This window comes from Falco biarmicus, chromosome 6, assembly GCF_023638135.1.
Source record: "Falco biarmicus isolate bFalBia1 chromosome 6, bFalBia1.pri, whole genome shotgun sequence".
NCBI classification, from domain to species: Eukaryota; Metazoa; Chordata; class Aves; order Falconiformes; family Falconidae; genus Falco; species Falco biarmicus.
The window spans coordinates 12,017,291-12,032,128 of NC_079293.1; the positions used below are offsets into that span (position 1 = coordinate 12,017,291).

Here is a 14,838-nt window from a genome sequence, read left to right on the forward strand (position 1 = left end):
CACCAGATGGTTTAGTAAGAGGCTATAATAACTATTTTTACAAAGCTCTATTCAGAATATTTGATATTAATTTGGGACCAATAACAGATCATTGAGAAAATGATGAAAAGTAATCAGCAACTGTAATTTCTGCCATGTAACTATCAGGTAATTACTCACCTTTCAAGCCAAGTCTATGTTAGGCATCTGCCTGAATGTACTTGTTTAGATGAAGGGTTCAGTAAACGAACACCACAAAATACTTATAATACTACTGATACTAACATATCGTACTGCATAAAGATTTTTTTAAAATCCTTGGATGTGATTATCTTCCTCAAAAAAAACTGGTTTTGATCTTCCCTATAATGCTGCTCTTACGTACTGAAAGACAGTGAAAACTCTCTCCACAACTGAAGAAATCCGGGGGACAGATGAAGAGAGGAAAAAGGAGACCACTGCAGACAAGATTATTACTCAAGGAGAGTAAGTACATGGACCCATCTTTAAATCCTGCAGATAAGCCACATACATCCTTCATGTCTGACCTTTAAACTTCTGAAAAGTGTTTTCTGAACATTAAAAAAACCTGAAGACTGTGTCTTACTTCTCTGAAAAAATCTAGCAGTCCATTGCTGCTGTAGCTCTGGTCTGATGGCTCATCTCCAAGAAAGCCTCAATGCAAGCCCTGCTCTTCAAGCACAATTCATGTATCTATCATCATTTATATCATGGTTTGAGGCGTTACTGGAAGAAAATTTTCTGGACAGTTAACTGACTATATCTATTTCTACTGACAAAAGATACTTTTTAATATCTCTTCCTCTTCAGATCAGCTGAATAAGAAATTGCTTCAATAAACATCTTCAGGAAACACTACTCATAGTGAATAAATAGAAACATGAAACATTTGCAACAAGTGGAAATTACTTGAATTAGCTTAATTATAAATCTGACTACTAGATTTAAAAAGCATGTCAATTCACCTCTGAAAGGAAATTCAGTACACCAATCCAACTTAAGACAATTCTGTATATACTTCTTGCCTATAAGGTTGAATTTTAAAATGTTCCAAATAACTCCTTAATTCCCATATGTATGTTACCACAACAAAAAAGAAAAATAGGCAAGATCATATAAAAAAATGAATTAGTTTAACCACAAAATCCATCTGTTATTCAATTTCCGTGCAAACTGGATAAAGAGTTCCAGAAATGTTTATAATTTATTCTTACACATTTTCAAGACCACTATGAAATGTCTGTTCTGTATTGAATTTACATTTGGAAAGGTTTTCAGGCCAGTTGATCTTATATTAATTGTAAAAGTTTGCCATTATAGTTTGGTTATATAATTTTTTTTTGGAGTAAACAAACAATTCACAAGCACTGATAACCTATCTGACTGTCATCATTGTGTTTCCCAAATACTGAACTGAAACACCTTTTTAAACTTTCTTTCAGCTATAAACTAAACGGAATTCTCACTTTCTTCCATTTTATTAGAATATATTCCAAGATACCTGAAAAAAATGCCTACTAGGAGAGAGACCAAGCATTCTCGGAGTAGTGTATCCACTGCACATATTCCAGGGAGAGACGTGTACATGTCACACATCTAAGATTGGAGATTTTTGCTAATTACAAGCACCACAACTATCCTTGCTATGCTTGGGTACTGTACCAAGTTCACCAGAAGGTTGCATAAGATGTTGTGAGACTACATATATAGATATCCAAACCTATAATGCAAATCATAACATATGCAACTTCCAACTAATAGGAATGCATGCCTGGTATTTTGCTGGTTGCCAAAACAGATAAAATTCTGAGTTACAAGAATAGCTACTGCATACATGTAGATTTATGGTTTTCTAGGAAAAATCTCTGGGCTTCATCCATGAAACAATCAGCCAAATACTCTAGGACAAACTGAAGAACTTAGTCTAGATACTTGGTATTACTATCAACCTAGTGCAGTTTTACCAAGAAAAAAGGAGGTATAGATAATTTAACCATGACACTAGATTTGTCAGTTAGGATGATTTCTCTCCCTTCCCCATTACTGATAGTCATGTTTCTACCAAACACTTGAAAATTAGGCAAACTGACAAAGACATTTCTAAACTTTTTTCCAGGTTCAGGCTGACAATGTACCTTTCTTGATCAGACAAATACTGACTATCCATGTCTCTGGATCTGTAATCAACTGGAATTCTGGAGGCATCATGGTGTCTAGTTGGAGAACGTGATCTTCTCATTTGATGAATTTCATCTAAACTCCTGAAAGGCAGAAACACGTATGATAAACTTGCTTTCTCATAAATGACACAGCTTAATGGATTACAGTACAAGTTGGTTGAAGGAAGTTTTTAATCATTTAAGCGTTAATATATGACTTCTAAAAAAATATTGGATCCTAAGATTAACAAAAACCACCTCAAAGTATAGAAAGCAGCCATTTCTATCATATTTAGAAGTAAATGCCTGTTTCTGTGTACACTGATAGATTCAGTAATGGCATCTTCAAAGCCTGTACTTAAAGAATAACTGGGATAACACAAGAACTGGTGATAGCTCACATGAAATTAAGTTTTATGCATTTGTAGATTCATAGCCAGATTTCTAAAGGGCTGATTTTGGGCTGTCAACTTTTTGCAGGTATCTCCAAGTATTCTTTAAGAAATTCTGTGACAGGACATGGGAACTTGCAGCGTATTTTATCAATCTAAACCTAAGTATTATATAAAAGAGGTATAACTTTTATGAATGCAGGTAAGCTCTGACCTCCATAACAGTAATTTAAAGCTCTCTTCGCATGGAAAAGAACAAGAAAAGAAACTACTACTTAAAGGGCAGATTCTTCCTTTAGTTTAAAAACTGCCATTGGAACAAGAAGCATTAGTTTTTCAAAGTATAAAATGAAAGGATGGGTGCAATTGACTATGAAATAATTCATTTGTACATCGTGCTTGTAGATAGAAAGATGCAACAAAAGCACATACACAATTGTTTGCGAAGGCAGAATGAGGAGCTCTCATTCTCTATACTATAAAAAAAAAAAAGAATCAGTGCTGCCGTATTTTATGTACAACCATAGCCTTCTGTCTGTTAAGGATGCATTACTGAGAAATGCAATGGCAAGTGATTTGCTGAGTAGTGAAATAGCTTCACCTGTAAGAACTGATGTAACAGGGGGGGATGCATGCAGGGTCTTAAGAAGCACACAAAATTTCAACACACAAGAACAGTATATATGGCACAGAGGATGGAAAGGAAGAAGCAAGATCATGAGGATTCTCAAATGAGAAGCTGGTTTTCCAGAATATAGCATCATTTTGAAGCATCACAGGTGTCTGGTGCTAAATGACCAGTGATGGAACTCCAAAAAATCAGACAGAGATGGTTAAGGACAGTACTGTAGCACAGAATTTTGTACACAAAATTCAGCTAACAAGTGTAGATTTTCAGCAAACTACTACAGCTAATGGGCAATAAAGCTGCTGCTAGTGCAACACTTCAAGCTCTTGCAGTAATTCAAGAACAAATCTTCTTAGAAACTGGAGGAAAGGAAAACTGGGAAAAACTGGCTGATTTTTAGGGTTCCACAACAAGCTGCAAAAGAAACTTATTGCCCTGCACAATAAAACAAACAAAATGAAGTGGGTCAAGTTTTGTGCTTAAACAGTCTATACAACACTATTCAAAAAAAGCATAAAGCATGCAAATGAAAAGTTCAAAAAGGATTCTCCTATTAATAGGTTGTCTATTAAAAGCAGTAAATGCAGAAAACAGAGCTTTATAAATCACTATCTGATTCTGTGAAGTGTTTTTTACTTCTTCCATTAGAAATGTCACATTTGAAGTGCAAATGATAATTTCAACTTGCTGGTACTTCAAAATTAGTTCATTCATAGTTATTATACAATTTGTACATGCCACTACTTATATCCTACAAATATACTTAGGTGGCTTCATAAAAGATTCAGCCACTGACTGAAAAACCTACCTATTGGTTATGGTACACAAGTGATGAAACACAGAGGAGGTATCAGTAAGAAGAGGTAAGTCTTAGAGTTATGATTCATCCTATGAGTGCTCTTGAATAATTAATAAAAGCATACATCAAGTTCAAATACTACACTATTAAAACTCAGACATAAAAAAAAGTTTTAAGATTGTGAAAAATTGCTGAAGAAAAGTTAATAATGACAGATGATACAAACTTGAAACCAGCTAGTCTTTCACTAACTTGTGACGCCTACCTCTGTAATGGCACATTTGGTAAACGTGAACGGGTCCTGCCCTGATCGTCGCCACGGTGAGGAGATACAGATCGTGAACGATGATGTGTTGTTCTTTGCTGTTCTGGCACAGTAAGTGTCGTAGATTTACTTTCTCTAGTACTAGATCTATAACCTACTGGCAAGAGGGCAACAAAAGGAAATTAGAGAGTGAAAGTACGGGTTTGGAAAGAATTCAGATGGTTACTCCTCCCAGAACCATACAGCTAAACAGTTACACAACTCTCAAGTCATCATTCAGCTGTTATACATCCCAACATATCATGCAGCCAGGATAAATTACGAGCATTACCTTTAAATGTCTACATGTACAGAGACAGAGAAACTGACACGATTTTCATTATGTACTGGTAGATATGGAGGAAAGAACCAAAATAATTTTCTGACTTGGGGAAGAGTACGCAGAGTAACTTGTACTTCTAAGTTGTCATACAGTAGCAAACATATGAAAGGAATCCAAGCAATACACGATTACGTTATCTAACAAGCGGAGAAGGCATGCTTGTGTACCACAGCACAGCCTGATCCAGGACTGCTCATATATGTAAAGCATTCTTCTAACTCTCTCTAAATACAAAGATGTTCTCTTACTGAACATGGACAAAACCACCTACTTTAAAAATTTACGAGCATTTAGAGTGTACAGAACATTGGGTGTTGCATACTGTGCAGAACATTTTTTCCAAATACTATGAATGAGCTGCAAAATTTCTCATATTCATTTTCACATAGGATTAAAAAAAAAAGAAAAAAAAATAGCAGAATGTTAGTACATTGTAAAGCACTGATATTCCTGTGTCTTTTTGCGTGTAGCACACTGTTTGCCTTGTACACTTTGAATCCCATTCTAAAACAGACAATGAAACTCAATAAGATAAACAGCTTTCAAAAGGTGCCTGTTATCTTTCCAAAAGAGCCTAAGGAAATTTGCTCAGACTTCAGCTGCTCACTTGTAGATATTGAAATTACAAGTATCCCTCAACAGAAAATCCCTTAATGACAGAAAAGGTCATCCCTTAACTCGTCCATTAATGACTTTACAAATTATTGTTTAGATTCCAAAATAATAATTTTGCTGCTTCTCTGAATTTGTCTAGCATAGTTCCTATAATGTGTTTGTTCATTTAAAAAAGCAGCCTGTACCAGAAATCTTTCCATGCAAGAAAAGGCTATGATTTAGTCAATCAGTCACCAATTGTATTAAGTTGCACTTTTTAAGGATCTTGTTACAGAGTTTCAAGTTTGAGGTTTTTTTCATATTTTGTATAATTTGTATAATTATTGTAGTTCCTCTCTGATCTTCTACCAAATTGTTATAGCCATCTTAAAAGTGCAAAAATCCATATACAGAGTCTGTATTAGGCTTGGTCATTTATTCAACGACATTTAACAACCTGTTTAGCTGCAAGTCTGAACCCTGATCACAAATGTCAAGGAAGCGTTCACGCTTTTTTTCCCAAACTGTGCATCAGTTTACCAATGTATCCTAATGGACATGTAACTTAGCTAAATGCATTCTCTCATGATTAGATCTGGAGGAAAACACTTTGTTAAAACATTGATAAGTAATCCTAAAATAAAAATTTCTTCCACCATAGAACAGATTCATCTTAGTAACACAAAAACAAGAACAAGGACCTACTAGATAATGCATTTTATCATCCCAGCAACTCTAAGATGGTTTTCCCTGATTATACAGCTTACATCACAGCCTCCAGAACTCTGTCCGCCTTTTATACAGTACTGAACAAACTGGAAAAAGTTATTCAAAGATAACAGAAGAGCACCTAGCTGCTGTAATATCCTACAGTAGCTTTCAGCCTTACAACAGCTATCCAGCAACTTCAGTAAATAAAAAAAAACATTGGCTTCAATAAGTTCATGTTTAATATATTTACCATTATGAATGTGATAGGGAAGGCAGATAGGAGGGAGACAGTGTTGACAAAAAAATGATAAGACACTTTTACTACAGACTTTCTAATTACTGTCAGCTAGAAAACATATGCAGAAAGACCTTTGCAAGTTCTGCTATCGTTTTGTCCAACTTTTGTGTCTTCTACTTCATAGTATAGCTGCTGGTGTGAGAACACGGGAAATAATTCTTCCATTTCTTGAAGCAGAGGGGTGGGATGAGATTCATAAATCAGGGAAACAAGAAGTACTACAAGTATTGCTAGATCTTAAAGTGCAGCCTTGGGCCCAAAGAAAAGCACTTGTAATAAGAATATATCACGTAGCTCAGAAGCAACCCAGGGACTATAATGTTAAGTGCATGTGTACACTATTCTCAAACAACACTGAGTTAGACAAGTCAAATAAAATTAATTAATGTAATGTCATATTTAAAATGTGACATTACTCAAGTTTGGGAAGGGTAGGGGCTATTGTTTGAAAACCAGAGAGGAAACAGAAAAAAAAACACCTTTTGGAGAGCTCGCTTGTAGCTACAAAAGAGAGCTCACGAGTAGCTACAGAAACCACAAATGCTTGCCACTTAATATTTTTAATAGCAAAGCTGTAGTGAGTACTGACTGCAAAATAGGCCTATAAAAGTTGATAGCATGCATGAAAGGTTTATCAGCCTTTTCACGAAGAAAGACTCCTATGTTTCGCAGGTTTTGATGTACTGTGGTGCTGGAGTACCTTACCTGCCACAAAAGTGTTTCAGATTTGTGTAATAAAATCAGAAAGAAACATGAGGATCTCTTTGATCTCATGACAAGGACCAGGTGCAAATTTTGAAGCAAAAAAGGGGCTCAGTCAGGACTTCAATGCAGATTCCTTCATCTCACATACTAAGGTTGCTGCAGGAAATGTCTGGGGTTTTGTCAGAGGAAGAAAAAAGACTACACATGACAAAAGCTGGATGTGTTCAATTTCCCAAGGGATAACTAAATCAAAGTTGTATGTGCTAAAAGATATTTCATTTTCCAAAAAAGCTTGATTTAGATAAAATACTGTCACGTCTATCAGAAGGAACACTAGTTAACATTTATTCAACATTAAAATCAAATAAATCCAAAACTTCTTTCCCAGCTTTAGGCAGCTGCACCAAAATGCATAGAATTTAAATATTAAATATTAAAAATAAAATATAATTTTCAGTTTAAAAAATATTTCAAGAGGATCTCTAGTCTGCTTAAAAAAATACACCTAGTGTTACCTTGTACTCTTAAAAATGTTTAGAAAGATGACATTATCTTATATATTCCTCATAGCCAAGCTATCCAGGGAATATCTCAAACTTGTGCATTGTGGTACACAAAGTTTACAGAACAAACAGAGAAACAGCAGTTCACAGTTATCCTAAGTATTGGCTCAAGTATTGTCAAGTTGGTCATATCACATCCATATTTCCATAGTGACCATGACAGTGACAGCAACACTTCCTCAGAACCATCCTCAAATACAAAGGCTCTGTGCTCTCCAGAGTGTGCAGAGTAATTTTTTGTGTGGACCAGCATGACAGCAGCAATCAAGCTTATGGCAGTTTATGCACAAGAAGTTTCTCAGTTGCTCATGGGAAACTGTCAGGTGAGACATGAAATGGAAGCTGGATGATGATGAAAATGGTTCTAGCAAATGTTTGATACCAGAACTCTTTTTCTCTCTCTTTTTCTTTTTTTTTAGGACAATATAGACAACAAAAAGGTGTTGTGTTGATGTAACCGTGCTGCTACAGTAGGAAGGTAAGTACAATGCAATCATTTATACAGACTATATGTGATAGAAAAATAAATTGTCCTGAAGAGTTACCCATAGCATAAGCAATACAGCTCATTAAAAATACCCTTTGGGATATTGCCACCTGTATATCAGCTTGGTTTTTTTTTTTTTCTTTTAATTAAGAAAGTTAATCATGTTTAGGTTAAAAAATTTGGCCTCAAAACATATTCTGTTTTTATTAAACCCTTTACTGATCCTTCCCATATACTTAGCATTGGTGAGGCCACACCTGGAGTAATGAGCTCCCCAGTACAAGACAGACATGGAGTTACTTGTATGAGTCCAGATCAGGATCACAAAGATAATAAAGAGACTAGACCATGTCTCATATGAGGAGAGGCTAAGAGATTTAAAATAATAATTTCTTCCTGTAAATAGATGTGGGCATACCACAAAAACCTGTCAAAAATCAATTCTGTTAAAGCTGAGCTTCAAACTGAAGTTAAGTTACTTTAGCTGTTGATATAAACTCCTTTTATTAACAGTTCTATGAGCTGATTTAAAAATATATTTATATATCACTGCTAGATACTACTAACAAATGAGGACAGTACAATTATATGAAAGATAAGGCACATTTGTCGTATGACAGGGGGAAAATACTATTCTTAAAATATTCCTGAAGTTATCAAAGTGCCATTATTTTTGATGTAGCAGTCTTCCATTGACAAGCAGTGGTCTTCTGAAGCTGCTGAACCCTCTAGTAAAATAGCTTTCTCTGTTATTACTAAATGCTAATACTGTATTTGCCTTAGTAGTTGGTAAAAGATTTGAAATCTTTAAGGATTTCCAGTATTAGTTGAATTAGCCAAAATATTTTTGTCATTCCTTTTTTAGCTTACGGTGGTGATCAAATGAACTTTTGCACTTCTACATTTTGCAGTTATGTGTCTTTTTTTTAGAAAACGAGCAATAATTGTGAAAACCTTGAGATATTAAGAAAGCAAAATAACTTCCTTCTCTGCTGAATATTTCAAGAGAAATAATAAACAACTGTAAGAATACACCTTTAATAAAGACAGAGGCTATTTATCATAGATAAGCACCACAGTGGGTAACATTGGTAAGTAAGTGGTAAAGGAAAGAAAAGGGGCTTTAAAGGGTAACATATGCATCATATGTTGTAAACTCAATTTTTATATTCTTACTTCTGTTGAGAAGGAATAACTTAATCATAGACTAATCTAGTTGAAGCCAATAAAGGCTATGCCAAAATGGTCTAAGAGTGCACCTGAGCTGCATCATCATCCTACATTATGAGGAAATGCCTCTATTTGTCTTTCCCTTCCACACTCATACCTTGCAGGAGAACGTGTAGGAAATATGGACCAGACAAGAGCTGCAGTGCAGTCGGCTGAGGTCCATGGTACTAGTGGGTGGATGAGGGAAGGGCTAAAGACGCTGCAGCACAACAAGGAACTTGCATACAACTTAGTTTTAACAGAGGAGACTATTAGACAGAGAAGACAGATACTGTACTATTCATTCAGTGCAAATGAAGCTAGCAGTCCAAAATCTCAGAAGATTTAGCAATGTGGTAAGTAAGGAAGGTTGGATAGTAGGGTGGAAATGCATAACTTGGTGACCAGGCACATTTATGAATCTGTGCCTCAGATTCTCAAGCAATTCATCAGACAGTGGGACTAGCAACCTTTTCCAGCTCTCACTGCAAAACACATTATCATATGCTGTCTAGGCTGCCACATATTTGTGGCTGATGACTGACATTTTCTTTGCCCTTTGTGCTGGAAGCCTAAGCCTTATTCAAGAATTCAGACTGCATGTGTAAACAACCCCCCCACATTTATATGTATATCCACTTCCCATAGGAATTGCAAACAGATGAACTCCACTTAGAATTGCCAAACAAATGTATCCATTAAATTCAAAATAGAGAAATTTGTGCTTGGTCAGGTCACCTTCCAGCTTGTTTCTGATTAGCTGGACTTTAAAAGGAGTCTGCTCACCAGGTCCTTTGAGTTTCAGTTTAGAGACTCTCAGTTCATTATAACTGCTACTCCTACAGATTAAACTTGCAATTTTCTATGGTGATCTCTGAGAAAGTTTGGATCCATGTATGCTTCAAAGGTGCACCTAAGCATGCATGTGCAGCCGCAAGAAATTTCTGTAATTTCTAATGCATTCAGCTAAACATTTTTTAGCACCTCGTCTCAGATGGAAATTTGTTTATTCCAAATGGCAAATGGATGCCTTTAAGAACTGGCAGCTGAAAAAAAGCCCCAGTTCTTAATAAAAGATACTGAAATCTTGAACCTAACTAAGTCTACAGAGATACACCTTATCTACCTTGCCAACTAAATAATAAACAGAAAAAATATTTAAAATTATTTATTTATCTTTATTTTAAATATTCTCTCAGCTGATGCAAAAATATCAAGACTAATCATTTCACTAAAGCAAATACCATTACTAGACATACCTGAAAAAAACTTCCCTCTTAGTAACTAGGTGGTAAGTATATTAAAGTAAGGAAAGAGCCCATTCAGTATCAAAGGAAGGAGAATTTGGCCCAGTAAATATCAAAAGGATATTGCATTAATACAGAATGTGATTTATTATAATAAATAAACTGTCAGATTATTTTAAACACAGATCAGGAAGATAGAGAGCTTTCCAAATCCCACCATGATTTAATTCAGTGATTTTCATCAGGAAGATCCACAGAAAAAACTGAATTAGCACTAGCAACAACATAGTGACTCATTCTGTTTGGGACAATTGTGAAACATTCATCTAACTTGTGGCAACAGTCAAATAGATGCAGAAAAATGTGGTATCCAAAATGATCCTCGGGATTTTCAGTATGTAAGGAATGCTGAACTAAAAGTCAAACCATGACAATCTCTTCAAGTATATAGTTATGAACATTTAGGGTAATGATAGCTCATGAAAGCTTATGAAAAATATAAAAGATATAGCCATGCTACATGCATCTTAATCTACAGCCATGCATTCTCAATAAAGTCCATGGGAGACTGCATTATATCTAATTCTCAAGCAAAAAGCAAAATAAAAAAAAAAGATTGCAATAGACAATGAAATCTTAATTTGTATTTAAAAAATATTTTAAAAACTTAATTTGTATTTTAAATAAAGCTTGAGACATCATGCAGTAAACAATTAAACAATTTGAACCATTCAGTGGTTCACATATGAAGAGTGATATGCAGAAGAAATATCAATGAATGAATAGTAGAATCTTTTAATTCATCACAATTTAGGACAGATGCCATGGAATAATTGGGACAACTGTTTTTTTCACAATGCACCTTCCAAAAGCAGTATCCTCAATATTCCAAAATGTTATAAAGAAAAAAATAACAAACAAGCAAAAAGAAAAAAAGAAAGCAGGACCATGCTGTTCACCCACGCACCTGGAGGAACAACTCCAATACCATCATCAACATCATAATCTGAGATGTCACTATCACTGATTGGTCGAGATCCTGCACAACAGTAAGGTAAACAAATACCTGAACATCTGGTCATGTTATAAAATGTAAAAATATGTTCATTTAACATACTACTGAAATTAAAAATATTATTTTAAGTCTAAACGATAGAGGAAGAGAACTAAAATGGTGATTGACAGTGATGTTTCACAAGACAACTGAACCAATTTAACACCTTACAGCTGCTGCAGCCTCCTTTCCCCTCCTCTCCTTCCCGCAAGTCCTCAATAATTCTCTACTAGGATAGTTTATCTCACTAAACCTGCAAAAAAGTTCACTCAAAGAAAAAAAATACTTTTGTGCTACTTCAGTGAGCAAGCTGAATCAGCTTGCTGAACAGGAAAGGAGAGATGGCAGCATATGGTGAGAAAGGGGAAGAGGAAACAGCATTGCCAGCTTTTAGTAAAGTTCAAATACCTCATAAAAACTAACCTTTCATTTGCTCTCTCTGTACATATCCTTACGCAGCAATTACAGCAATATCACATTTTTATAATTCAGTCCTGAATGTGCACCGATTTCCTATACATTGGCTGAAATTAATTACTTCCGTGTTTAAGAAAAATCAGAAAAATAGCTTTGAAATGTTTTTAAAGATAATCCCCTACATGCTTTGTACTTCTAAATAAATCTGAAATTAATTTAAATGAACAGAGAAGCTACAATATTCAAGTATCTCAATATATCTGTTATTTTAATATACCTCAAACAAACCTGAAATCAGACTCATCAAAACCACTGTACCTCCTAAATACAGGCATATGTCCCTTTGCTGCAAAAGCACACTTCTCATCTGATTGTAGAGTGAGCATATTGGAGGATGAGATTGAATTTATGATGAAAAGTATTTTTAAACCTCATATGACTTCCAGGATATTTTTTTTTAATAAAGAGCTTTTAGTTATTAAAAAAATATCCAATAATAATAAACTTAATCTTTTTCTTTAACAGAAAATTTATGCAAACAAATGTTTGAACAATTTTCTTTTGCTAGTGGAAGCCAAACCAATTCCAACAGGTTTCACATGCTTGAAAGTTATGCGTCACAGGTGAAAGACTGTCATGTCATAATGTCATAATTTGCATCTCTTTTCTGCCACACATTTTCATTATGTTTAAAGACTATGAAATAGTATTCTTATTTTGTAGTTTGTAGTAGAAGTTAAATACCATTACATTTATTAGCATTTATAATTTAAAATTCAGGAGAGATTAATAGAATCTGGACCTACTTTGTAATTTTTTGCTAGTGCTTTCTCCACCATGAACATGTCTTCTTGGCATGAAAGGTGATGGCTGAGGCAGAGGTAGTGAAGATTCATCATGTGTCTGTAGCTTATACCAATGTGGTTCATCATCTAAAAGTGCTGTCTCCAGCTCTATAAGAATCTAGTAGAAAAATTAACAGCTATTAATTTTACTTTTAAGGCACACGCACACACAAACACATATATAAAATATATATCATATGTATTCAAAACCATCAAAACCAAACAGGAGAAATGTGATTGTATGTATCACCTCTCCAAGAAATTCACTCTCTTCTTCTTGTACTCTTGGCTGATCCCATACGGTTATTTCAAGCATTCGTTCTCTAAAATCTCTACGATGTACATGTGAGTAGAGAAAAGTTTGGTTCCATTTTGGCTCTAGACTTTTCTTTACTGTTTTGGTCCTCCTTTTACTCTTATCACTGAAACATAAATATTTGTTGTAAATTGTTTGTAGAGATAAATCACAAAATTCCATCAACTAATAGCACTTACTGCTTTAATTCTTTCTGATCTGGTAATGCCTAAAAGAGAAAAGTATTTGCTGTACAGTGGATCACATTCATCCAAAGTCCACAAAGTTATTTGATACTGACTTGCATGATTCAAGTGTGATTTTTTTGTTATAGTGAATCTAACTGTAACAATGAATTCTTTACTACAGAAGCATTCATTTAAAAGTTGATTCAATACATGGTAAATTACAACATAACTTTCTAAACTGAAATACTACTACCTTCTATCTGGAAGAAAATACATTTTTACATAGGGATTCCTGGGGCGTCCATCTAGTCTTGCTGGCAAATCTGTTGCTTGCAGAACATTTACTATTAACTGATGTCCCACTTTGTCGTACCACAGTTTAACCTATAAGAATCAAGTTACCAGAAAACAATACTGAAAATGGAGAAAAACCAGAATTTTCAAACATCATCACATTAACCGCAATGTAAAAGAAACTACTGTTTTCCCAAGATACAATTAGATATGTTTTATTTCACATCCCTTAATATTTAATTAAGTTAGATGGAAAAGATGACAATATATACACCAAAGACCTTTGTATTTACCACACCTGAATAAAATGGTGGTACCTGATTACATTTACATTGTTTATTGTACTCACTGCATAATCTTCTACCTGTAAGTACGTTTAAACCAGCATATTTCTTGCCTCTGCACCTTAAAAGCTACATTCAGATAGGAAACCTTCACAGCAGCTGAACTAGAGACATAGTCAAAATCAATCTACCTTGATTTGTAACCTTGCAAATGTTCTTATGAAAAGGGTAATACACAGCTAAATCATTTCTTAAGAGAATCATCATGAAATTTTTGAGTCTGCTGTATACTTAAGAATAAGATCAATATAAAAAAATATAAAAATGTACAAAACAGTTAAGTACTCACAGTATATTTAGTAAGCACAGCTTCAGTTAGTATTACAGACATTTCCAGCATGTCGTGCGTATCTAAATTGAAATGCATTACTGAGTAGTGTATCTCTTAATAATCACACAGCTCTTTAAATGCCACCATAAAGAAGGTAAAGTGAAACTATGCTTGTTAGCTGTTGATTACTGGGCATGTATAGAAGAGCCACCATTTTCAGTGCAGAGGGTACACGATGACAAAGTACAAGGCACTTTTATGTGTTTTACTCTCAATGTAAATTCCTGTGCTCTTTGGTGTATTAAGACAATTCTTTACCTCTGCTGTGATTACAGTGATGGTTTGTGTTTGTGAGGGTCTTGAAAAAACATGTGAAAGAATGTTGTCTTTACCAAGAACAGATATTTCTCTTAACCTCCCAATTAGACCTTGGGAATGTGGACAGCTGAGGGACCAGCACTTTGTAGATTTTCATTACAACTCAGGAAAACAAAAGATGCTCACAGAAAGCTGCCCTGGTAGGACTTGTGGTGCATCTCGTAGGGCTCCAGGGCTGGTCGGAGATATAACAGAAATAGAAGGCCTTTCCATCTTCTGAGATTCAAAAGAACTTGAACCTGAAAACATATGAGAAACACATGAAATTTCAGTCCAAAATTTTGAAGCAAATATGAATAACTTATGAATTGCT

The 14,838-nt window shown here is 34.8% G+C and overlaps 1 protein-coding gene across 47 annotated transcripts in view; it reads right to left on the reverse strand.

The window, feature by feature from the left end:
- Positions 1-14,838, reverse strand: part of RIMS1 (regulating synaptic membrane exocytosis 1) — a 335,801-nt gene that overhangs the window by 122,228 nt on the left and 198,735 nt on the right. For 43 of the 47 annotated variants that reach the window (XR_008822449.1, XM_056342347.1, XM_056342344.1 and 40 more), the window contains 7 exons: positions 14,652-14,764; positions 13,492-13,622; positions 13,006-13,177; positions 12,717-12,873; positions 11,407-11,478; positions 4,244-4,397; positions 2,136-2,261 (listed from right to left, as the gene is read on the reverse strand). Coding sequence is in view for 46 of the 47 variants with exons in the window: in XM_056342347.1 (XP_056198322.1) it covers positions 2,136-2,261; positions 4,244-4,397; positions 11,407-11,478; positions 12,717-12,873; positions 13,006-13,177; positions 13,492-13,622; positions 14,652-14,764 (925 nt within the window). In the remaining variant the exon portion in view is untranslated. Of the gene's footprint in view, positions 1-2,135; positions 2,262-4,243; positions 4,401-11,406; positions 11,479-12,716; positions 12,874-13,005; positions 13,178-13,491; positions 13,623-14,651; positions 14,765-14,838 lie in introns of all 47 variants that reach the window. The other 4 variants (XM_056342349.1, XM_056342352.1, XM_056342393.1 and 1 more) reach the window with 2 other exon arrangements.